Raw genomic sequence first — 24,781 nt, 5'->3', positions numbered from 1 at the left:
AAACTGCACCCCAAGATCTCTAGCAGGTGAAAATCTTGGGTTACAGTTACATCTCTGGTTTAACAAGCATTAAAACTGTCACACTATCTTCTTGTACCATACCAGACAGACCAGATAGTCTCCCCATTTTGGATTTTATTCCTTTCTTCAATCCTTTGACAACAGAGGAGGGGGGAAAACACAGGAAGATAATCTTAAAGCATCAGAGCAAGACAAAGGGCTCTGATTATATCAGTCAACTGATGATTAACTGAAAACAGCCTAGGAAGAAAGCAATGAGAACCTCAACCCTTACACCTCTGTGTTTAGTCAACAGCTGTCAGTAAGAGCAAGGGTGTTAACCTGGAGATGTAGTCAGAAGCTGATGATCCAGGCTTACCCGAGGAGGAATCTCCACATACACTGCTTCATCTAGATTCTTCCTAAAAAAAAGATGCAGACTAAATTTATGGATCCTTACATTTCACATTTTCTATAGCTTCTTACTTGGAAAAATAAAACTACTATTCCTTTAGAGCTTAGAGAGACACTAAAGTGAACCCCTTTAGGCTACCACAAGATGGGAATTAACTAAACCCATTCCCCACTCCGCCTGCTCCCTATGAACAAAGCTCTGGGTAGCAGAGATTTCCATCCTGAAAGCTGCACCATTAGGTAGTCACTACAACTCCACTCTCCTCATGTTTTAACCACCATATCACAATCCAAACAGGACCAAGTTGTTGGGAATCAAATACTTCTTACCAGTGAAATGCTGGGATACATCACTTGACTGCATACCCCTGAGCTTTACTGCTGCTTCTCAAACATTTATTCGCAGTTTGACTATCAAAACAAAGCCCACCACCAAACACATACCTGCTTCCACAACTAAGTGCAAGCAAGTCTGAGGGATGCAAAGCAAATCCATAGCCTTCCTTCGGAAGCAGGACTAGTGGGGAGGGAAGGACAGAAGCAGCCATTTAACTTTTGAAAGAAACACGTCCTAACTGAATTCAAACTGAAAATAAACTCAGCTGTGAAAGTTATCAGCTTATTACAACTCACCAGTGAGCAGAACGCGCTACCCTTAGCATCTTCTGTAGTTCTATTTCTAGGAAGGATGAGTTACTGCAGGATAGCTTTGTAACTCAGAAAGATGAAAAATCCATTATTTCGAGGCAGGAACACTTTTAGATGGTAAAAGCTGCAAAACTAATTTAAATGAATGTGTGTGAAGAACACAGGCAACCAAGTCTGCTTCAAACAAGAGGGAAGACAGGATCTCCATCTGCTAAGTAGCTCTGGAACAAACAGGTCTTTCTTCAGCTGAAAAGATCTCAGAGTCTGGGCATCAGCAGTGGTCTCTGTGCTGGATCATAACTACAGGGAGGAAGAGCTGCATCTTCCTCCCTTCCCCACTCAGTAGCTATCACCCTGAGAACCCCTGAAGCTCTTCTACTTGTTTTGAGCCCAATACTTGTTTCCAAAATCAAAGAGCAGGTCTTAAGTTCACTGCATGCAGTCAGGAGCCCATCAGAGAGACAGCGTTACTGCTGCATCAAGCCTGCATTTGACAAGGTTGCCAAACATCCCCGTGAAGATTACAGTAACACAAGGAGCTTCTACTACTCTTTTGCCTGGCACACACGACATTTTGTGGCTTACTTCATCCCATAAATGCAGATGCAGACAATGCAATACTATTTGGATTTCATCCTACCAGTGCACATGATGGGGATCAAAGGGCAGAACATACAGTTTCTAGGTACACCCCACCTATATTCATCTCACCTCTTATTTGTGTAACGGAAAGCTCTACAAAATCAGAGTGTACCTTATGGATGTTCCTGCCAGTGCCTAAAGGGGCCGGCAAGAAAGCTGGGGAGGGGCTTTGGGCAAGGGCAGGTGGCGATGGCACACGGGGGAATGGCTTTACATGCGAGAGGGGAGATGGAGATGAGAGATGAGGCAGAAATTCTTCCCTGTGAGGGCGGCGAGGCGCTGGCCCAGGCTGCCCAGAGCAGCTGTGGGTGCCCCATCCCTGGCAGGGCTCAAGGCCAGGCTGGACAGGGCTGGGGGCAGCCTGGGCTGGGGGGAGGGGTCCCTGCTTGTGGCAGGGGGGTGGAACTAGATAGGTCCCTTGGGTCCTTTAGGTCCCTTCCAACCCATTCTATGATTCTATAGATGCCTGTCTGGGAAGTCCTGCATCTTAGGATGCATTGGCCCGTGGTGCATCATTTGCAGAAAGTTGTCAAGTAGCCCTACTCCCACATCAGTACTCTTTCATTATTAGTATTTCCAACATTTAAGTGAAACTTTCTAAAAAATAAAAGGTTTCTGTACTGCTCAACTCCACCGAACTCATCAGCGCTCCAGCAAAGTGCCACAGCATCACCACCTTGCCATCAAGGCACGGGGAACCTGCCAGAGGTCAACCTTTCCTGATGCCAACTGCCCATTCAATCATCTCTAAACCCACTAGATTGTAATTAGGCTAAACCTGATGCAGAAGCAATCTGTTTCCTAATTACCTGTTACTTGTTTCATATTGCAAGCCCCTAATTTTTACTGAGAATAAACCTGTAGCATCTGGGAATCTGACCAGCTACTAGCAAGAACAATGGAGCAAGAAAATAAATTCTGGCAAAGCCATTTCAAACTTACCTGTCAGCAAGCCTTCCCCATTGCCTTTTAATCCCCTTGCTGCCTCGCCTGGCTATTTGGGGCTCTTGGAAGTTGGAAGGATAGGATTTCTCAATTCAGCTTTCAACACCCTTCTGTATGAACAATTTCTACAGTTCTCATTATGGTCTGGTATTCTGACAAAACAGTAGTACTAGGTTTCAGAAATACTAACAGCATCCATATTAAGTTTTGTTGAAACAGTGCGCAACCATGTCCCCCACCCCCAAGTGCCACAGCACCAAGTTCTCTGTGAGTCTCCACTAGGTTGCTATCTTTCCATCTTTAAATACCAAAATGAAAAAAGCTAATAGAAAATTAAGTGTACTGTAGAAACTACAGGTTAGAAACAAGGCTTTGAATGCTTCCACTGCTGTGTCTCTTCCCAGAGATGACATCAGGAATGAGCTCCTTCCAGTTTCAATGCAAGATCTTCAGGAAATTTAGTAATTGCTGAACAAAACTGAACATTACAAGGCAAGAAGGATGAACATTATGACAACAGGGAATCCACTCCATTTATCATATGTAATGAATTAACACCTTCATTCACAGGTACCAAGGTTCAAGGCTAGTTAATAGCTCCAGAGCATTCTCAGGGCACCAAATTAGCATGCACGTCACTAAAATGCAGTTACACCACAGGCAAGCAGCTCCTTAGAAGGCTGCAATGAATCATTCATGAATACAGGAGCTGAAACCCTTGTTAAGGGAATTAAAAAAAAGACATCCCCTCCCCCAGACCTGTCCAGCACAAAACTCTTACTGGGTGATACTGTTAAATTTTCTTTTATTGCTCCTTCTTTGCCAGAAGTAAGAGTTGGCTGTACTTTTCAATATCAGAAAGCTCAAAGTGATCAGAGTAAGGTCTGCCCATGGAACTCTGACAGTGTATCATGCCAGTATTCAAAATTCTGTAGAATAAAAGCCTCATGGAAATTTGTGTTTCAAGTGGCTGCGGGTTTTTGTTTGGTTTGTGTTTTGTGTTTTTTTTTTTTATATATATTTTACAGCAATTGGCCCATCAAGGTTTAAGCAAGAGATTCTCCAAGACTGGATGTGAAAGAGCACCTTTGTCTATTAACATTTTCAGCAAGCTTTGGTAAAAATGCACTTCGGAATTCTTGCTGTTGATTATTCCCTTACATAAAGGGGGAATTAAAATTGGGCAACCCAACACTGTAAACATAATCATCACTTACACTTGGGCTTCTTCCTGGAAACAGAATTCTGTAATTTCCTAGAAACAGAAACTTCATAAAAGCCATGAATCCACGGCAACTTGAAGTTATTAACTCCATCCACTGCATGCTCTGGAGGATCAAGCAGCAATAGCTGTTCATTAGGTCACATCTCAACCTCTTATCTTACTTGGACCTCTTCCCTCCTGGCCATCCCTTTCTAGGAGGAGAATTCCAGCTGCAGCTACAGAAGCAAGCCATAGCTGCAAATTCTCTTATACACTCCTTCAGCAAGAAATAATCTTTATGCAATGCAAAACTTTTACGGTGAAGTGGGTCAGCTATAAAAAAAAAAACAAAGTGTATGTGAAATTCCTTTTCAGTCAGTCACTCCAGAATAGTGTGCTGGGCAGAGGCAGCATGCAAAATACTGTTTCACTCTGGCAGTAACGAGAGGAGTGAAGAGGGGGACTAAAAGGACTTGACCTAGATTGCAGTATCTTTTCTACTCATCCAATTAGCCAAATGCTATTCAAGGTTTTAACCACAGGCAAGGTCAAGAAGGAATGGACAACTCCATGTACTAGAAACCAAGCACCATTTAATGCCAGTGCATGTTATCATTTTATGTGGCACTTAGGAGCATTGTGTGTCACACCTTTTTAAACGTGTTTGAAGAGTAGCCTGAAGAGGTGAGATCCAATAGCCATTTTCCACCTCAGGGACCCAGTCAGGCAGCCACACAACTTGGAGCACAATACAAACTTGGGAGGACACCAGGCTACGCTGCTGCAGTGGCTCCACGGATGCTCGTTGCTTCTGCTAAGATACACCACTGGAGAGGTGATGGAGAACAGGGACACAGGTCTGAAGTTGTGCACCACTACACAGTGCAGGCAGGAACCAAAATTGTCTGTATTGGTGACCGTTTCATTTCAAGGATATGGTTGAGAGGAAACCATTTCTGGGTTTGTGAAAAAATTGTTCAACCAAAAGACGTGACCTGCAGACTACCCTGTGCTCCCCCCAACTTCCAAAACTCCCACTCAGATGCTTGATAAGCTCAGCTTTAAGCTGAGAGCAAACAGTTTGAAAGAAGCTCAACAGGATTACATCAGCCTCAAAGACCAGGAGAAGCCTGATGCCTAGGACAGATTTCTGTGGGGAAAACCCAGAAGTGACTCTCCCTACAGAACAACTCAAAGCTTCTGGACCTGGAGCTTGCATCCTTGAATTCAGAGAACAGAAAAAGTGGAATAGCAGCTCTGAGGCAAGGGCTGGTGCTCAACACGCATTCAGCAATAACACAGGAGATGGGAGAGCAGCAGAAGCCAATCAGTGGAAATTGAGTGGCCTTTTCCAAAAGAACTCCTCTGCATTATCTCTAAAGGTTGGAGACAGCTGAGGAGTGACACAGTAGTATTCTAAAAATGATACAAGAAGCTCACAATTATTAGCAAGAGACGATTATTAAGCAACACTTGCTGAAGTGCTCCTGGCTGTACACTTTGGTTCATCCACACAACACAAGAGGTCAGGGTTCAGATACAAAATACTACAAAGTTGTCAACTTTACACATACATACTCTTTCAAGTATAAATAGTCTTAAGCTCCCAATAATTATTCGTGGAAACAAGATTGATATTTCAAATTTAAGCCCTGTAGTAGTGACTACATTTAGTTAAAGGAGATCATGGGACAGGCAACGAGGTGGTGCCGGTCTGATGCAGGTCACTGGTTCCCAATAAGAAAATAAATGTCAATGCAATTGGAGAGCAAACACCAAGGAGGTCAGAGTCCTAGAACCTGTGTAGCAGCCCAACAAGGAAGTCTCAAAACCAGCCCTCAGCCCAGCCATCCTGCACCGGGCAAAGAGCTAAGCTGAAGCCAAATCTTGCTTGAATCGGGCAGCGCACCAGGTCTACCAGGAAAAGCCTTCAGTATTTGTGTATGAAAGCATGGGCATGTTAAAACCAACACAACCAGCTACTGAACTTTGACGAGTTATTTCACTTATTGCCAAGAAACCGCATTTGTCTCAAATGGCCGAGTGTCCTATTAGAACACCAAACTTCTGTGAGCTGAAGTGTCCCCAGTGATGCTGAAAGACGGTCATGCACCATTGGCACATCTCCCTTCCTCCAGGCTGCATAACCACGTGGGCTGGCAAAGTGGTAAACAAGATCAGGGATGTAATCCGAGCTAAAAATAATTTTACTTTTTTTAATTAAAAAAAACCAACAACAGAACAGCTTTATGACTGAGTTTGCCAAGCTGCTTCACACACTCATGTGGCACTAGAAAAAAAAGAGGCCAGCACAAGGGCAGCTGACACACACCTCCCCACCTGGCAGCAGCAACAGCTTGAACAGCTCATAAACCAGTCTTTGACCTGCAAAGATCGCACAGGAACCTGCAGGAAGCAGGTAACTGCATTTCCTGTGGGTGCCAGCCTGGGATGGTGCCCAGCTTCATCCTTCTACTAAGGTAAGGAGAGTCCAAAAAAAAGGAAAGTAAGAAACATTCAGGACATCATGTGGTACAGACTAAATCATTGAGTTTCCTGGTGTAGTTTTTATGGATTTGTTAACCTTTACTTAGACTACTGCATTTCTCTCTAGGTTTTACCATTTGATGCGATAGGGTTTGAATGCAAAATCACTATTATATACACAAAATATGTTAGGCACACATTTGCAGGCTGGTTTTCAATTGCAAGCAGCACACTACAAGCCAAAGCCACTGCAGCTATTTTTACCCTGCACATTAGATCTCGGGTGCCTGTGCTATGATGCAGAGTCAACAAGTTCATATTAAGGATGATCTGGAAAGACCAACTTCATTTGCACTGTTTCCAGAGGTGAGAAAGCCAGCCTTTTAGCAAAAACACTGACAACAGACATCACCGATTGTTCCTGCTGGACAGGTATTTACAAACTGTCCAACCGAAAAGCATTTTTAGCCATGAACATCATTACGCTAACCATACTTAAAGTTGTTTAAATGCACCAGCTTAACTGAAGTCACCAGAACATGCACCAATTGAATAATATTATTGCCAACCACAAGCAAAAAACCTTATTTAAAACTCCACTTTGTACTAATAGTTAGGAGTCTTTAAAAAATAAATCAGATTACCAAACTAATATCAATGCTACTCCAACTTCTGAAATTTCTAGTCCTATCTTTAGAGCCAGAATATCAACCTGTTTTCTTGCAGTAAGACAGTTACCATCTTTTATGGTTTTTTAACCCTTGCTGGAAAAAAGGCTTCTCTTTCCTACTTCAGCTTCTGCATCTGTCAGAAAGTGAAGACGCAGTGGGAGATCTGTTGCTTATTGACCTGAAGTGAGAACTGATGCCACAGACCCTCCCTTGAACTTGAGGTTGATGATGAAGCTATTCACCTAGTTCATTTTCTCTTCTGAAGAGAAAGCTCTCAGAAGAGAAGCCTCTCTATCTCATTTGAATGCAGCTTGATAGACCCCGAAATGCAGAAGTCCCTCTTCTTACTGTAAGAGAGAGTTGGTGAGTGCTGGCAAGGTCCCACACTGCCTGGCAGCTAGCCCCAGTGGCTGCTCTGAAGTCAGTGCTCAGGCATGTCTGTCTCACCCCAAAACCACTACTGCATACCTTCCCATCTGGCTGGGAGAGCCGGCAACAAGAGGTAAGGTTGCTGAACCTTACTCTGTTTCTCATTTTGTTTTAAACGTTGCAAGCAAGGCTTTGCATTTCTTCATCCATTTTGCTACTGATAGGGGAAGCAAGCAGCAGAAGTGCTTGTCACCAAATCCTACGTGTCAGTGCTGGTGAGCACTCTTGGAAATAGATTGGACATTTAAATACAACTTAAAAAAAAAAAAAAGCAGGCGTACAGCAGGTAGCAGCAAACTTCTGAATCTGTCAGCACAGGGGGTGGCTTCTTCCCTGTCCAGTAACTCCCAGTCCCAACAAGCCGCGAACACAGCATTTTGGTAAGTCACTAGGCAAAGCTTTCAAACTAAGCGGTATGCTTTATACCAAGAAACTGCAGCTCTCCCACCTTCTCATTCTTCCATATTCCTGTACAAGTAGCACATAACAATGATGCTCTCCATGTGTGCTGGCACGAGACAGATATGTCACAATCTTCGCCCTGCCACCACCACTTGGTCAGGATAAGCAGACCCCCCAGGACCACCCATTTCCTTGGCAGATCTACTGGTGGTTTAGGGTGGCATCAGCACAAACCCAGACAACTACAAGGTGTTATTTGGACTGCAGGGCTCTAATATTTGTCTGGTTACACGGGCCAAAAAAAAAGTCACAAATATGCAGAGAAAGCTCAAGACAGCATACACAAGAGGTTTCTTGGTGAAAGGAAGAGAGGGATAAGCAGATTTTATGCAAGACGCCACTATCTCACAAGACTTCACATAAAGGCCAAGGGGTGGGAAGTCCGCAGGGACAGAAGGCAGGAGGAGGTGCAGAAGACAAAGGCTCATCGCTCACCTGCATGCAGATGCAGCAGAAAACAGTAAGGAGCTCCAACTTTTGAATCACCCACACAACATGAAGATAAAGAGATGACTTTGAAAATCAGGGCTAACTGGAACCATCAGATTTCCATGTTCAAGTAACCATGGAAGATACAGATGGACAACCTGAACCAGGAAAACACTGCTTTTCTACATCCCTTCCCCTAGAGCAGAGAGGGAACCTTAATACTCATTCCCTCCTTTAAAGACTGGAAGACATTTGAGTGCATACAGCTGCAGAGGAGACATTAGGTCAAAGATAGACAGGAAGCCTCAGCAGCCCGAAACATCAAAATAAAGGGTATGTGAAGTATATTAGCTGCTTGGTTAAGAGAAGTACATCTTTTGTAGAGAACCATGTAAATAAAAATGGTTTTTCACTGGAGTTAAGAGCTCATCTACAACTCAAAAGCTTTGTCAAAAAAAAACCCAAACATTTTTCTGCAGAATTTATATTTGCACCGCAAACAGCTGAAAGCCTCCAGCAGAAGTAGGCAAGGTACCCCCCTGCAAACCCCTGCAAAAAAAAAATAAAGGAAAGTAAGGAAAAACAGCGTTTTCAGCATGTTTAAAGTGGCACACCGGGATTTAAGACCATCACTGATAACAGCCAGTGCCCTGTATGTGCCTTGCCATGTGGTTTTCAAGTTGTTAATTCACTGTGTGTCCCAAATCAAGAGGGCCAAATGCAAAGATGCGGGTGTTTTTTACTTCAGCTGCCTCTCCAAAACAGATGTTTTTTTAGTGGGTGAAAAGCCACCCAAGTTCAGGCATGAATGAAAATCTTCTTGATTAAGGATAAACCTGTTATTGCAACGACACTGCTGGTATGGGACAATTTCTTTGCCATTTTCCCAACAACTCTGGTGTTCAACCTTCCAGCAAGAACTGAGATCTGGAAGTTCAGATGGAAACAGCTGCAAGGAGGTGAGCAGAGACCCTAAAGACCGGCAGCTGCCTTTCAAAGATTTTACACAGGGAAGTAACAGACTTTGCAAGTGACCATGTGTGTTAATACTTTATAACAGGGATTATCTAGCTCAGCAAGACTTTAATCTCGGTTGAAACCTTTAAACCTTAGTATTCAAATGGCAGACAGTCATTCATACAGCCTGCACCAGAAGCATTTCATGTTTTCCTGCCTGCTAGCTGCTGAAAGAGTTTCAGTACCATGAAACAAACACTGACTTTTTCATGGCAGAATGGGATCTAACACTCAATGGAGGTTATGGAGAGGGGAATTAATTCTGGCTGATATACCAACGGGCACACTTGGGAGAGGGCAAATATTGTGCCATTTAATTTCCATTACAAAGTGCACAAGAAGTTATTTGCTGACCCTCTGGCCACCAGAAGAGCTACCTCTATATTACATACAGACAAAGTAAACTTCAAATTTAGCATTTCCAGAAGTACACTGATATTTAGTAAGACTGTACAGGAGAAAGTAGAACTACATTTATAATTCCACATACTTTTAAGGAAGGACTGCTACAGAAGCCCCTCTCAAAATTCAGTCCCACAGTGGGTCACTAAGAAGGAATAAACACTGAAGACAGAGGCAAGTTAAATGCTGGCAACTACAGCGGCCGTAATACAAAGTGCAGTACCTTTCAAAGTACTTGCACCGTGCACTAAGCACTTGGCTGGAGCCAAGGCTGGAAGAATCCTGCTTAAAAGCCTGTATGCTCTCAAGACAACAGTGATCAGCCATTTTCAGCCCTTCACCTTGCTCTATGAATAACTTCTGTAGGAGTTACAGGAGAGGAGATATGGCAATGCACAAATCCAGACAGGCTTGTTCCAAATGCAGCTCAAGAATCACAGGCTGTAGAGGCAATATCCCTGGTGACAGTGGAGCAAAGCCCTCAGAGGTGCATAGGGACACCATATCCCACTAGACAGACAGTGCATGAGCCCAGCTTGTGCTCCCAGCTACAGCAGGGTTCCATCCATCTGAAGCATCATCTGCCAGGTTTGCTAAAAGTAAACATGTTTAAAAACACTCCTTAATGAAGAGGTGACTGTCATTTTCCAATATGATTCTGCTAAAGTGCCCACCGCCTGCCACAGGGGAAACAGGATCAGTGTAGTCAGCACCCTGCAAGTATTACTGATCATTTACTTGCTAAAGCCTTTTTAGATTGCCCAAGTCACCACTGCCAGGAACACCAGTCTACCGCAGCTTTTCAGCGGCCACAAATCCCTCAACATGCTCCGTTTGTGCATCACATGGCAGAAAGCACAAGGGAAAAAGAGGAGTAAACAGGCTTTGTTGCTGTCAGGGGGATGCTGTATTGGGACTGAGCACAGACTGAGCTCAGAAAGAGCTTCTGAACAGCACAACTGCAAGCCAGAAGAGATAATGTTTATTGCTGTGCCTTGTAAGAAGTTTAAGAGCAAATTCAAATTTCCCCACATGCAAAGCGGGGAAGAAAGGATTCTTCCCAGCAGAACACAGATTGCATGACTTGCCAGAAAAAGAACAGGACCACTTTTACAGAGTGATCTTATCAAATCCATTTTGAATTCAGAATCCAGTAAAACAAAACTAAATGCACTCAGGCTCCAGCAGAGCCACTGTAGTTATTAGAAGGAAAAACTGTGTCTAATATCTATAGAGCCACTGAAAACAGTTTTAGGAGAACGCACAGTTTGCAGCAATGGCATTGCAGTATTCTGTGCTCTTGAAAATAAAGCTTTCATCTGTCCCAAAGAGAGAAGTTCAGAAGTTCAGTTCCTGCCCTGAAGTTGCATCATTGCAATGACATCAGTCAGGCTTCCTGGCTGGAAGTCACCAGTAGTCACATCAGTTTGGCCTAGAGTGAACAAAAATGCATTTAAGCAAGGATTCCTTTGGATGTTCTTACATGGAACGACTGCAGAACCACATACAAACAAAATATTGTCTGTATGTGAGGCAAACATTATGCACACATCAAAGCACTACAAACAGGTACAGCTGTTGCCCTTTAGTTTGACTGAGCTCTCTTACACTCTCAAGCTCTTTCAGTTAAATTTACCTGAAGATAAAAGCATACTGAACCTACTGGAGAGCCGGCAAACAGACCTTAATCCTGCTGCTATTGAATTTTTCTTTTTATGCACTTAGGTGAAAAAGAAGCAAGCTCAATTTAAAAAACAACTCATGTAAGTATCTAACATAGCTGACTGGACAGTCACATACGCTTCCTGAAGTTGTAGTCTAAAAGTATATACTTGGTTTTAACTGGGCAAATAAATTCATGCTAATTTAAGAAAAATTGGGAGGTTTATCATGCACATTTATAATCACACTGTACACTTCTTTACAAGAGTCAACACTTAGCTATTACAAAATTAGATTACATTTCAGCATCTAAAAGATACCCAGCTCCTAAACAGTTGTCTTAACAGGGCAGCCATTTCCCCTGCAAGGGAATATTAAGAGTCACAACCACATTATAAGGATTTAAAGACATTACACTATGGCTACAACAGACACCACAGATAACTGTCTGTGGGTGGTCAAGTTTACTGTCCTTCCTCTGCTTTTAGAGCAAACCAGAGAAGTAGCGCGTCTGTGTTGCCAAGCGTGGTTTAGATTGCTGTTCTCCTGCAGAAGCATTTCTAAGTCACCAAGCCCTGATGATCACTGTATTAGGATTCTGCCCATACAACAGGAACCTTCGGTACACATCCAAACACCAACACAAAGCATCAGAGAATCATTTAGGTTGGAAAAGACCTTTAAGATAGAGCCCACCACTAAACCTTGTCCCTAAGCACCTCATCTACACATCTTTTAAATCCTTCTAGGGATGGGGACTCCACCTCCTCCCCGGGCAGTCTGTTCCAGCGCTGGAAAACCCTTTCAGTTAAGACTATCAGCTCAGTATCAGCCTCAGTACCAAAACCCAAGGGTCACCACCGAAACACAGGAGCTAGCGGACCTCTGCATGACTGTTAAGATCTTGGTGCCTGGCTGTCCAGTCAATTTAGCAACAACCTCACTACCTGCTTATCCAGCCTGTGTCTCACCAGCTTGGTCATAAGAACACTATAGGAAAAAGATTACACCAAAAGTCATATTAAAGGCAAGGTAAACACCATCCACTGCTCTGTCTTCCTTGACAGAGCCAGCCATCTCATCACCTTGTTCAGCAACAGCTTACCTTTGGTAAATCCACACTGGCTGTCCCTGCTGAAACCCACATTTTTCTACATGCACAAGAAAGCAGCTTCCAGGAATATTTCTTCCATACCTTCCCAAGGACCCAAATAAGGATGACCAGGCCTATTTCCCCATATCCTCCCTCTCACCCTTTTGGACAGGAGTGTGACATTTTCCCCTCTTCCACTCACAAGGAGCTTTCCCCAGTTCACCACAGCCCTTTACGGACAATAAAGAGTCAGCTTGCAATCATGTTGGCCAGTTCCTTTAGCACATTAGCAACATCTTTTGTTTACAAAGAGCAAGAAACCATTTTAGCAGCCTGAAGTTGAACTAAATACTTAAAACACCAATCCATATGGGGCCATAGTGGATCTTGATGGATCTTCTGTGCAACTATCTAGCATCCCAACATCCCAGGAGGCTGCTCTCCCATTTTCCATGTTGCTTGGGACTTCAAAAATAAAAGAAGTTTCCAGGTCTTTAGTAACCCGCAACAAATTTCCACAAGCCCATGCAAGCCTTTAGCATCCTATAAAAGCAAGTTCCAAAGCTTACACCTTCTCCCACACTCTCCAAACACAAGGCTGGCAGACAGCACTTGCCACCCCTTGGCTTCTGCACTAAAACAACAAATGTTGTACCATTGCAGGCTTTTTCTTTAAAAACATTAAAAATAATGTATAATCTTACAGCCACAGCTATCAAATAAGCTCACATACTTAGTCCTCCAAATTTTCATCCCCACTCAATTCCACAACAGCAATGCTGCTCTACTTCTCTGTAAAGCAGAGTTCTGTAGCATCTGCAGAACATAAATGATAGGCATAATTATCCAATGTCTCACATTTTACTTGAAAGGCTATTCAATAACAGTGAAAGTATTTTCACTATGTCCTACTGAAGCTGCCTCATTCAGGACACAAATTCAGATCAGACCTCTGAGAAGATCCCACAGCAGAGACATTTTAGAGACACAGGAAAAATTAGATAAATGTCTCAGCTGGTTTTAGCCCTCTATTTTTACTCCTCCAAACAGTTTAAGCTAACCACATCAGCAGAAAACCTGACTATCACAGAAAAAAACCCAGCTATATCAAGCATCTGCTTCTGGTGTTCTAACACGCACTGTAGGTGATGGATGGATATACATGCAGAATTGAACTGGAAAGCCACAGGACAATCTTCATTCAGCACTGGAGTTATCTGGGCAATAATACCTGTCATATCTACATTATTATAGTTTGAACTCTGACCAGAGCAGCACACACGATGCTGGCTTTCAGTTGAGACAACTGAGCACTTAAGTGTGCTTCAACTCACTTTCCAGAGCAGCTAGTGGGGAAGCCAATGGATTGTCTTTGGATGAAGGCAGAGGAGCACCTCTCAGTTCAGAGCACCTGTAGTGTGCAACAGGCAGTAGCAAAAGTTCAGCCCTGTGGGTCAAACCAGAGCTACCCCAACACAAAATCTTGTAGCAGACAGTGCTGATACCTGCTCCTCCTCGCCACCAATTCCCTTCTGCAGGGTGACTTTATTACTCCATGTTACTCACCAATGCAAATAGTACTTGGCTCACAAAAACGTAGACTGTGAAGCATGGGCTTCACAGAATCACAGAAGGGGTTAGGTGGGAAGAGACCTTAAAGAACATCCAGTTCCCACCCCTGCCACAGGCAGAGACCCTTCCCAGTAGCCCAGGGAGCACCCAGCCCCGTCCAGCCTGGCCTTGAGCCCTGCCAGGGATGGGGCACCCACAGCTGCTCTGGGCAGCCTGGGCCAGCGCCTCGCCGCCCTCACAGGGAAGAATTTCTGCCTCATCTCTCATCTCCATCTCCCCTCTCTCAGGTAAAGCCATTCCCCCGTGTGCCATCGCCACCTGCCCTTGCCCAAAGCCCCTCCCCAGCTTTCTTGCCGGCCCCTTTAGGCACTGGCAGGTGCTCTAAGGTCTCCCCGCAGCCTTCTGCTCCCCAGGCTGAGCCACTCCAGCTCTCCCAGCCTGCTTTCATAAGAGAACATACAAGTATTTGAATTTCCCTCTTTTTATAGGAAAAGCTTGCATGATAGCCAGAATCCAACTACATTTAACTAAAAAGATGATTCTTCCACTCCTTTAGGACGCTAAATGTGCTTTTACTACACAATAGCCAGGTTCATTTAAACTATCTTCTGCAGATGCTGCAAAGACCATATCCGGGAAACAAAAGTGGTTTTTGGTCTCAAAGAGTCTCACTTGGAAAAGCCTTGCATGAAAAATGCTCAAGACGAGCTTGCACATCTACATTTCTCAGCTTGTATGAAAGGAGACCACAATTTTTGCAGAAAACCCATTTCAATGCTCTTGCAGCTGGAGATGCCCTCACGCAAGGAAGTCTACGTGATACCTTTAAATCCTTCTGTGCTAAAATAAAGCTAATGAGAGAGACCAAGCAAAAGTACACCTAAGCTCTGTATTAAAGTTAATACCTAAACTGCATTTATTGTTTTAAAAGAAAATAGAAATAAAGATAACATGTTTGAGATCCTTCAGTAGCACTGAATTTTTCTCCTGGAACACAGAACAAGGTGAACAGTTGCCCAAACCTCAGCTCTGAGCATGCTGTGTGAGGCACTCATGGGCAGGGCTTCGATGCTCTGCAGCTGGTGGGGATTCCCCGCCTGGCACTGCTGCTCCCCGTTTCCTCTTCCGTGCTGCAGGGCTGAGCTGGGTGCTTGCACATCTGCCTCCGCCCTGCTTTGCAGGACTGAAATTACACTCCAAGATTTTACCAGCTGCATTTGGGATGGACAGACTCCACCACCCTCAAGCCAAGAGCCAGCCCCCTCAAGTATCTTTAAAAAAAAAAAAAAAAACACCTTGTACTCATACTAATAAAATTAACACACCTTAGCATAGCATTGCATTGTCAACCCTGTAGATCAGCTACAAAGCTACTACTCGTTTAGCTTACCCAACTCCAGCCAGAGCAAGCACAACTGCACATCCAAAGCAGCAGCTATGTGTCATAACTCACAGGGATTTCCATGCCTTTAAGAGGTTAAAGTTCCTAGCAGGAACACAGGCTATGACTTGGAAATTAGTTTTTAAAATGGCAGGCATATAATTGGATTATCATGATTGGAAGAAGGCCAGATTCTGTAGTCTGCCAGTTTGCTACAGCAATTAAAATTGATTACTCTTTCACCTCATCCTTTCCAAATTCTCTTTCCATATGAGAACCAAATTGTTAAGTTCATTTGTCTCTTACAGATTCCCAAGATGAGCTTAAAACAACTTTCAGTTCACTAGAAGTTCTAGCATCCAGAAGAGCAGGTATCCAAAGGGTACAACCTATGCTGGGCCAAAACAGAGCTCACATTTGCAGAACAATTGCTGAATTTTACAGCAAAAGCCTTAAAAAAAACCCTTGAAAAAATGCAGGTACATCTAGGTACTGTGGTCAATAAAAGACGCGTATGAGTAAGTAGGGAAGAAAACTGCAGTTCTGTATTAACATGTGACAAAGTTTGTGCCAACTTTTATGCAGTCTTGTGTAGCCACGAGCATTTCTCTAGAAACACTGCCAAGGTATTTTCCTGGCTAGCAGGCACGTAGATATGTCACGTGGCAGGAGGACACCATATAATGGCTTGGTGACCAGTGCGGTGGCTACCAACTCCACTATGCCTGTCTCACATAAGTCTCTGCAAAAGCGTTTAACAGACCGACCTTAGGCACCATCTCTTGTCCTCAGTGGAAACAGGTCTTGTACCTGGACACAGATGGGATGGGGAAGGAAGCTGTGATAATACTTGGGGGATTTAAAGAAAAAACCAAAAAAACACCAACAAACCTAACACACAGCAAACCACCCCCTCAACGACAAAAAAAAAGCCATACCAGCCTCAACTACCAGTTCATTTCACAAGCTCTGATTAATCATTTAGCCTTCTACAGTGCTACCTTGTTCAATACCTTGCTTAGAAGTGAAAAGCCAGTTCTCAGATTCACCAAGGAAGACCTGCTGTGCTCCAAATCATGCTCCAGATGTTTTTCCAATTGAGCGACCAGACATTTGAAGGACTGGTGAAATGAAGTCAGCCTCAGACATCACATGCATTTTGTACCCAGTTAAACCAAGTACTACTCTTCCCTCAAAAACCAGTCTCCAAGCACACATAATTCAGCTCTGCCAACCTATAGGCTGAAAAGCTGTAGCTGGGCACTTGAAATAAGTAGTAGTAAAAATGAACAGCATTGTCTACTAGGCTGATCGGTCCCTCAATTTGTGTTTTACAGAATCCTCTGAATTTCTGCATATTTCTGCAGCAGTCTCGGAACCTTTGCAGATTTTTAAGTTTGTGTATATGGGTGAGCAAATGGACCCAGATACTTGTAGACAAGCAGGCAACCGCTACGATTTGGATCCTTCCACCCTCTCTTCTGCGTACATCTTAACAGAGAGCAGGGAAAACTGGCATCCCTCAGATTCCTTACCTCATCGCCCCCCAGAAAACACACCTTAGTAAAAAAGACAGTCTTAATGAAGTCAACTTGCAAAAGCATGCTATTTCTTTCCCTAACAAATAAGCTTTCTACTTGACTTTGCCTTTTGACCTTACTACATTATCTTCTGTTTGACATAGCAGATGGGCCTGCGAACACCAGATCAGATTGTGTGTTCTGCGCTATCAGTTTCAGAGATGGCACATCTTTTCATTTTAATTCTTCAGTTGACACAAGTGATGCAAACAAGCCCCTACAGCAAGAGAAGCTGAGTTCACATCACAAGAGCTGCACAGCATCGTGACAGGGCTCATACTTGGATGTCTACGCCTTCAGAGGTGCCCACTGCAACACATATAGGCTCTGTTTGCATCCCCAAGGGCATTCTCACACTGGATTTCCACCCTCCGAAACCAACGAAGTCCGTTTGACCCAACAGGAAACCAGCACACAGGAAAAAACACGACTGCAGCAGCTCCCTGTCACAAACAGGTTGCATAAAAGACTGCTTTTTGTCTTCCCAGATGACCTGGCCAAGGAGCACTTAGAGACAGACCCCCTCCAGCCCACATTTACACAGCTCCTATGCCTCAGTACTAAGAGGCTGTACAGCAGAAAACTGTTCGGTCAGGTCACACACAGGGACTTCCCATGAAAAACAAACACCAAATTTCTTCGAACTTCGCACGTGACAGCATACACTTTCCCCCACGCAAACAAAGCACAGAGACAGCTTGTTTGTGGCTTCTGTCCAGCAATGGGACTTCTTGCTAGATCTAAACAGCCCATGAACACACCACAACAGCTGATTCACTGCCGTACTCCATCACACAGCAGAGCAGAGGTCGGCAGCAGGAAGATGCACGGAGCACTTGGCTGTGCTCTGGTCCCTCTCTTATTTTAGAAAGCTGCACCACAAGGACTGTGCTCAACATAAGCAAGAGCAATAGCCACAGCTCTGACAACTACACATATCACAATATATATTGATATATGTCAATATATCAATGTCTACTGATACAGACACTATTCAATACTACAATGATAATGCTTACCCAAATCACACTAAAGCAAGTACTACTATGTGTTCTCATCTGCCTGCACCAGCTACAGTTTCCTGATCACCACATCCATACGCCTAAACTGTCACAGCAGGACACCACACAGGCACCAGCCCAGCTGTCTGCACCATCAGGTTAGTATCAGGTCCCTGGCACAGATCTGTATGCTAGACTACAAATTGAGCCAGAACACCAGTTCATGGTGGCAGTTCAGCAATTAGCACAGGCCAGCCCGCCAAAGGCGGCCTGAACACATCATCCAGTTTAAAGGCTGGAGGTTCAGCAGCTTGGACACACAGGCTCCGTGAGATGGCCTTGAGGCCAGAAAAAAAGCCACTAAACCTCGAATTTACCATTGCCAGATGGAATCTGCCTGTTCTAGTCTTTCAGCAGACTACGTAAATCACCTCTTTTCTTTAGACACACTGTCCCATTGGTGTGTGTCTGCACTTCAGTTGCTCCACCACTGTGTCTGAGGAGTATACTCCAGGTTAGACATATATACAGTGTATTTACCTTAAAATTGTGAACTATTATCTTAAACTTGCGTACTATACATTATCAGCTCTTACACCTTAACGAATCTTTTTACTTTAAGTGCAAGGACACCCAGCCATTGTCTCAAGAAAAGTCACAAGTTAACAGTCATCCGCAGCTGCAAATTGACTGAATGAGCCAGGAAATAAGAAAAAGATTGTTTATCAACAGTAACTTCCTCCCTGAGCGCGCTGCCCGCATGGGGCACCCTTTCCTTACTTCACACTGCAAGTCTGCTCCAATTGATAGTCCTATACATCTAAGGGCAAACACGGCTCGATTCCCACTGAATCCACCTTGCCCATACACCTGCCCGAGGTCCTTCCACCAAGCAGAAAGGCCACGCATCCATCGCTTCCACCTTGTTTCCAGTTAGCACTGAACTGCTACAACAGATTAAGCTAATTCATGTAGAAAATTACCTGGGTGCCCTCCCCTAAGATAATTCTAGCAGAAATTACCTCCGTGCTCTCCCCTCCCCACATTCCCATCACCTCCCTTGCACTGGAGGACACCTAATCCCAAATACCTGGTTAGGAAACCTGAACTGGCACGAAGCCAGATCAGCACAACAACAACAATGATGTTTTTTTGCTGGTTTAGCTCCCTGAACTACCTCTGAGCACCAGCAGTGAGGTGACAGGGAGAGCAAGGAGGCAGAGAGAGGACAGAATTGCCACAGAAAACACCAGCTGTGATGACCTTATGCTGCTGCTCGGGGACTGCCAGGTGTACAGCCAGCTGCTGTCAAAACCCAGAACTGCAAGCCCCTTGCCCTGCGGCTCCATGCTGACCTGTGGCTGTCAGGGCTCACCCCACAGCAAGCCAGCCTAGAGAGTTCAGCAAGCAAACTAACTCCACAAAAGAGCGCAGAGATGCAACACAACGCTGAAGACAAAATGGCAGGGTTCTTAAGCTTGAGGAAAGCTTTATGTTACCTTTCAGGAGCATAAGGATAGGGTACCTGAGAGCTGTCACATTTCTTAATGCATTTTTATAACATAATATACGCTACGAACTTCAACCACCGGCAGCTGAGAAGCCAATATGAGCACACAAGCTAGGACAAGAATCAAAAGACATTATTTCAAACCAAAAACACAGGGAAAGTTTTTGAAGATTGGAGTTGGAGTTTGACCAGAATATTTTAACATTCCTGCCGAATACACAAACAGAAATATTTGCCAAAACCTCACTTTTGGCAAGCATCTACTCATCTCTTCCTAATTTTGGCTGCCTCTGCCATGGACCTAGGTATGCAACCCAGGGTTTCATGTAACCTTCAGTTTTGATGGTTTTCAGTGCAGCTTTTCTATATACACGTTTTAGCCTTTAAGTGGATTCTGGAAGAGATCAGTGGATGAACAGCAGTGCACACAGGCTGAAAAAGATCTGGTCCCACTTGTACCCTACATCGGAGATTCTTCCACTTTTTTTTCCCAAAGCAAGTTGTTAAAAAAAAGATACACCAAAACATATACAAAGAAGTACCAAAGTGTTCACCTGTGGCCTAGTGTCTTACATCCTTAAAATAGTTAACTGCATCTTATCTCCTGGAAGAAGAACAGCTATTTTGATGCCTTTCAAACTGTAAATACATGGCCCAAAAAATTCACCATTCATTAAAATAACACTTGCAAGTCTCAGCCGCAGATGCCTATTTACATTTGCTTTCTAGCCAGACTTTTCAAGTCTTGTTTTAACAGATACCACTTTCAGAATGGTAATGACAAAACCTGAACTCCTCCCCCTCTCCATTAGGCAGACCCAAATGCAAGCTGCAAATACAGATATCTCAGGAGCATATGTTGTGCTTCCGCAATTCAACAGTTGTGTTCAGCTCCTGCAGGTTGCACTTTTTTAGTTTCCTCTCTTTTTGCTTGTCCCAGCACTCAACTTCCCTTTTATTTTACCCCCCTTCTAACGTGCCTGCCCCACGCAAAACTACAGCAAGTCCATCTTGAAAACAGGGCAATAACAAACTAACAAGATAGTAACAAAGACTGTCAGACTGGGAAATTAGAAGATAAAAACTCTCCTTTTAGGGCTTGCAACTCACTACCTGACCCCAGGCAAGTCAGTAGCTCCTACTGCAACAAGTGCTGCTACAGGAAAGGCACCAAGAACACTGAAAATACTGAAAAAAAACTCCCATTGTACAGGATAATATTTGATGGCACATATTATTCACACCCTCATTAATCACAGCGTTTTTGCAAATATGAAAAGGTAATCCCACCTCCACAGAGCTTCCCATATAAATTCATCCCTAGAAACATTAAGCAAGTGTAGAAAAGGTCAAAATAAAAATAAAAAAATAAAACAAACCCTGGCCATGCAAGCACACGGCATCGGAAGCAAGCTGGAGACATGGGGCTGGGGGTTGCAAGGGGCAGCAGGGGGCGGCAGGGGCAGGCCGGCAGCTCACACGGACCCCTTCCCCCGCGCACCCCGGCAGCCCCACCCCCCGCCGGAGGCAGCCCCCCGCACGACCCGCCGCGGCCGAGATGCCCCTGACACGCCCCAACCGCCTCAGGGCCTACTGCCCCCCGCAGGCCCCGCGTACCGTCCGGGCGGCCTCTGCCCAGGTCCTGCCCTTCTTCCTGCGGCCCTTCTCCCTCATGTCGGACGCGACAGGGCGCAGCTGACTCCGAGGTACCCTGAGGGCTCCGCCCGTCCGGGAAGGGGGGGGGGGGGTAAAGCGGGGGGGGGAAGCGGCACGGACGGCGGCAGCGGCCCTAAGTGCGGACAGCCCCGACGGCAGCGGCCCCTGCGCCTGCCGCCGCTGCCATATTGGGATCCTACTGTAAAGGGCCGCGGTCATGTGACCCCGCCGCGTGACTCCTCCTACTGTACGGGCGGGGGGAGGGGCGGGGCCGCGCGGCTCAGAGCCCCGCCCCCGCCCCGCGCATGCGTACGGCCCGCCCCGCGGCACCGCCAAAGGGCGCGGCCTGAGCGGGGGGGGGGGAAACGGGACGGGGACGGGGAGGGGGAAGGATAAAGGGGCGGGGGGGTGATGGGGGCAGCGCCGCCACCAGCTGCTAGCAAACGGCTCTGGCTCTTTCAGGCCTGCCCCAGGCGACCCCGGGAGCCGCCGCTCGCCCGTCTTGACACCTGCAGTCAGCAGTTGCTGTGGGGTGACGACTAGCCCGCCCTGCTCCTAGCCACTTGCCTTCCTGTCGCGACAGACACCGGGAGCCTCCAAACCCTTCCTGCACCTGCCCTGCTTTCCTTCCCCCCATACCAGCAAGCTCGGCTCCCCGCCACCCATGGCTTTGCAGCAGCAGCAGCAGCAGCCAGCTGCTTGGCTCCCTTCCCTTGCTGCTGGCAACCGTGCACCCCCCCGGGGGCTACCACACGTGGCCCGAGACACCATGCACCCCCATGGGGGCTACCACATGTGGCCCAGGCCACCACACGCCTCTGTCTGTGCTCCTCTCCCAGGCACCAACACCTGTGGTCGGAGCTGCTGTGCCCTGGCATCACACACCCTGGCATCACTGGCACCCCGGGTGCCATCTTCCTCTGTCAGCACCTCCGCTGTTGCCCAGAGCTGTGGCTGCCTTTGTCCCTTACGCAGCCCGCTGACCACCACCTCCCTCACCAACACTTACTGCCTGCTCCCATCCCTGTGCTGCCAGGACAGGCTGTCCCAGCTGTTGGGTGTTCTCCTGCAGCGCTGCTCCACGTGCTTCTGGTGCCCTTTGCAGCACAGCTGTCCCCCTGTCCCATCTCGTCCTCCGGAGCTGCAATCCCTTCCCATCTTCTCTTGACCGCTTCTGCCCATGGAAGCCCCAGGAGCTCCCAGGTGATGCTCCCACCCCACCCAGACTTGTGATTGTATTTCCATCTTCTTTCCTGTTAAAGGTGGGACATCGCTGACTGGCTAGAAAAGCTAATTCTCTTTGAAAAGCTATTTGAAAGCCAGACCTTGTTACCTACCTGCAAAGGACATGTGTCTATGCAGCATCTCAAATGGTTGCTTGTTCCATACTGTGGTTTCATAGAAAAATGAGCAGCTTCTCACACTGTGCAGCTTCTCACACTGTGCAGCATCGTATGTTCCTGTTTCTATGGGAAGAGAATGTGGAAAATTGTAGTATGTATCTGCGGGGGAAAGCCACAGTGCCAGGGACAATAGGTCTTCTAACAACAGGTCCCTTTTTAAGGGCCTTTAAGGTCCTTAAAGGTGTTTGTACACCTTTGTTCTCACAGCACCTTCAGCAGGTTGTGAGCTCGTGTGCAGTGACTAGACAATGATGCCAAAACAGACCAATGTGCATAAATGTACAGTATAAACTGTCGTGCAATACAAAATTGAACTGAGTATCAAGGGAAAGGAGTGAGTTCTTGTAACGAACTAACCTTTGGGGAACAGTCACTCGCCAAGGCTATGGAAGCGGTAAGCCAGTCCAGGATCAAAGATGAAAGGCCACTTCTCCACCTCCTAGGTGAATCTCAGACTGACTCCCTGACCTGCAGCTTGCTTCTTTTTCTGAAATGTAGTGTGGTACCTGCTCCAGCCCGCGATGTTAGTGGCTCTTTGGATTTACACTGCGAGTCATAAATTCACAGAGGCTTTGGCTGGAAGGTCTCTAGTTCAATCTCACATAAAGCAGCACTGTCAGCAGCCTCAGGCTGGGTTAACTGCAGCATTGGCCATGTCCTGAAATCATCCAAGCTTGGAGATTCCTCCCCCTGCCTGGCTGACCTGCACCAGTGCGCACCTGCACCTTCTGGAGGAGTTTTTCCTGCTGTCCAAGCTGAACCTCCAAACGGCGGTTTGAGCCACTGCCCCCGTTACACCACAGTACCCAGAGCGGCTGGGCTCCGTCCTCTTCACGTAGTACTGGGCTGCTCCGAGGTGGAGCAAGCACTGCAGCCCCAGCCTCTCCTCGTGCATTGCATGCCCCATGACCTCGAGCATCTTGGTAGTCCTGTGCTGCCTCTCTCCAGCTTCTCCCCATCCTTCTTGAACCGGAGGCAGCCCAGATTAAAACTTTATACAACGTGGGGCCCCAACAGTGCCAAATACAGGGGGAACAGTAATTTTTCCTCCTGTAGCCAGCATGCCACTTGTCTAATTTGTGGTGAGGTCACACCACCAGCTCGTACTCAAACATCTGCATCTGGAGCATCTCTCCTAGGAGGAAAGTCTGCGGGAGCTGGGGCTGTTCAGCCTGGGCAGGAGAAGGCTGAGAGGGGACCTGAGTGATGCACACAGGTACCTTAAGGGCCAGTGTCAGGGGGCCGGGGCCGGGCTCTTGTCAGCGGTGCCCAGCGACAGGACAAGGGGCAACGGGCACAAACTGCAGCACAGGGAGCTCCGTGGGGAGAGCAGGAAAAACTTCTTTCCCTTGAGGGTGCCGGAGCACGGGGACAGGCTGCCCAGAGAGGCTGTGCAGTCTCCTTCTCTGGGGACATTCAGAGCCCGTCTGGCTGCGGCCCTGCGCAGCTGCTCTAGGAGAGCCTGCTTGAGCAGGGGGTGGGCTGGGTGGTCCCAGGGGTCCCTTCTGACTCCCACCATTCTGTGATGCTGTGATCCTGTGATCTGACCTTTTTCTCTGGGCTCCTCATGTCCCCATGTACCTGGTGAGATGCCTTCACCACCTCTTGTGGCTCAGTGTTTTGTGTGCATTCTGCTGTCTAGCCATACTTCACTCTAGCTTATTTAACAGTAGCTTCCGGGGTTTTAAAAAAAAGAAAAGTGCACATTCTGGATAAAGTAAAACCAGATCATTCATCCAATGAGCTAAGGAAATATTTGTGGTCTAAGATAATCACATACCACATATCAATTGTTTCATCTTAAGGATGTGAGCCATCATGTTATTCCACTCAAATTTTACATTAAGCCTGGAGTTCTGAATCTTAAGTTACTCTCTGAAGGTCATTTAATTTCCAGATTGGAAGTCAGACAAGCTGGAAGACATTAATCACTGGCTTTGAGATCATTAATGACATGGCCACAGCAGTGAGCAACTCTATCTGATAGCAACTGACTGCAGGAAAGGACAGAGTATGACTAGAAACATTTTTTGCAAATTTTTACACAAAATACAAATTTTTTCAGAGGATAGGTGTGGGGGGCACTTACCCCAGATATGTAAGCAGAATTTAAAAATCTTTATCTAAGATATTTTATATTATGACTTATACTGTTTCCACAAACCGGTAGCTG

The 24,781-nt window shown here is 45.9% G+C and overlaps 1 protein-coding gene across 1 annotated transcript in view; it reads right to left on the bottom strand.

The window, feature by feature from the left end:
- Window positions 1-21,406, bottom strand: part of LOC119149536 (putative Polycomb group protein ASXL2) — a 61,526-nt gene extending 40,120 nt beyond the window's left edge. The window contains exon 1 of the mRNA XM_037390801.1: window positions 21,167-21,406. Within this exon, the coding sequence (XP_037246698.1) occupies window positions 21,167-21,223 (57 nt within the window). The 5' untranslated portion in view covers window positions 21,224-21,406. The remainder of the gene's footprint in view (window positions 1-21,166) is intronic.
- Window positions 21,407-24,781: the final 3,375 nt, after the last annotated feature.

This window comes from Falco rusticolus, chromosome 6 (assembly GCF_015220075.1).
Source record: "Falco rusticolus isolate bFalRus1 chromosome 6, bFalRus1.pri, whole genome shotgun sequence".
Lineage (NCBI taxonomy): Eukaryota > Metazoa > Chordata > Aves > Falconiformes > Falconidae > Falco > Falco rusticolus.
Note: the sequence above shows the minus strand (reverse complement) of the source record. Positions and strands in the feature narration are given on the sequence as shown.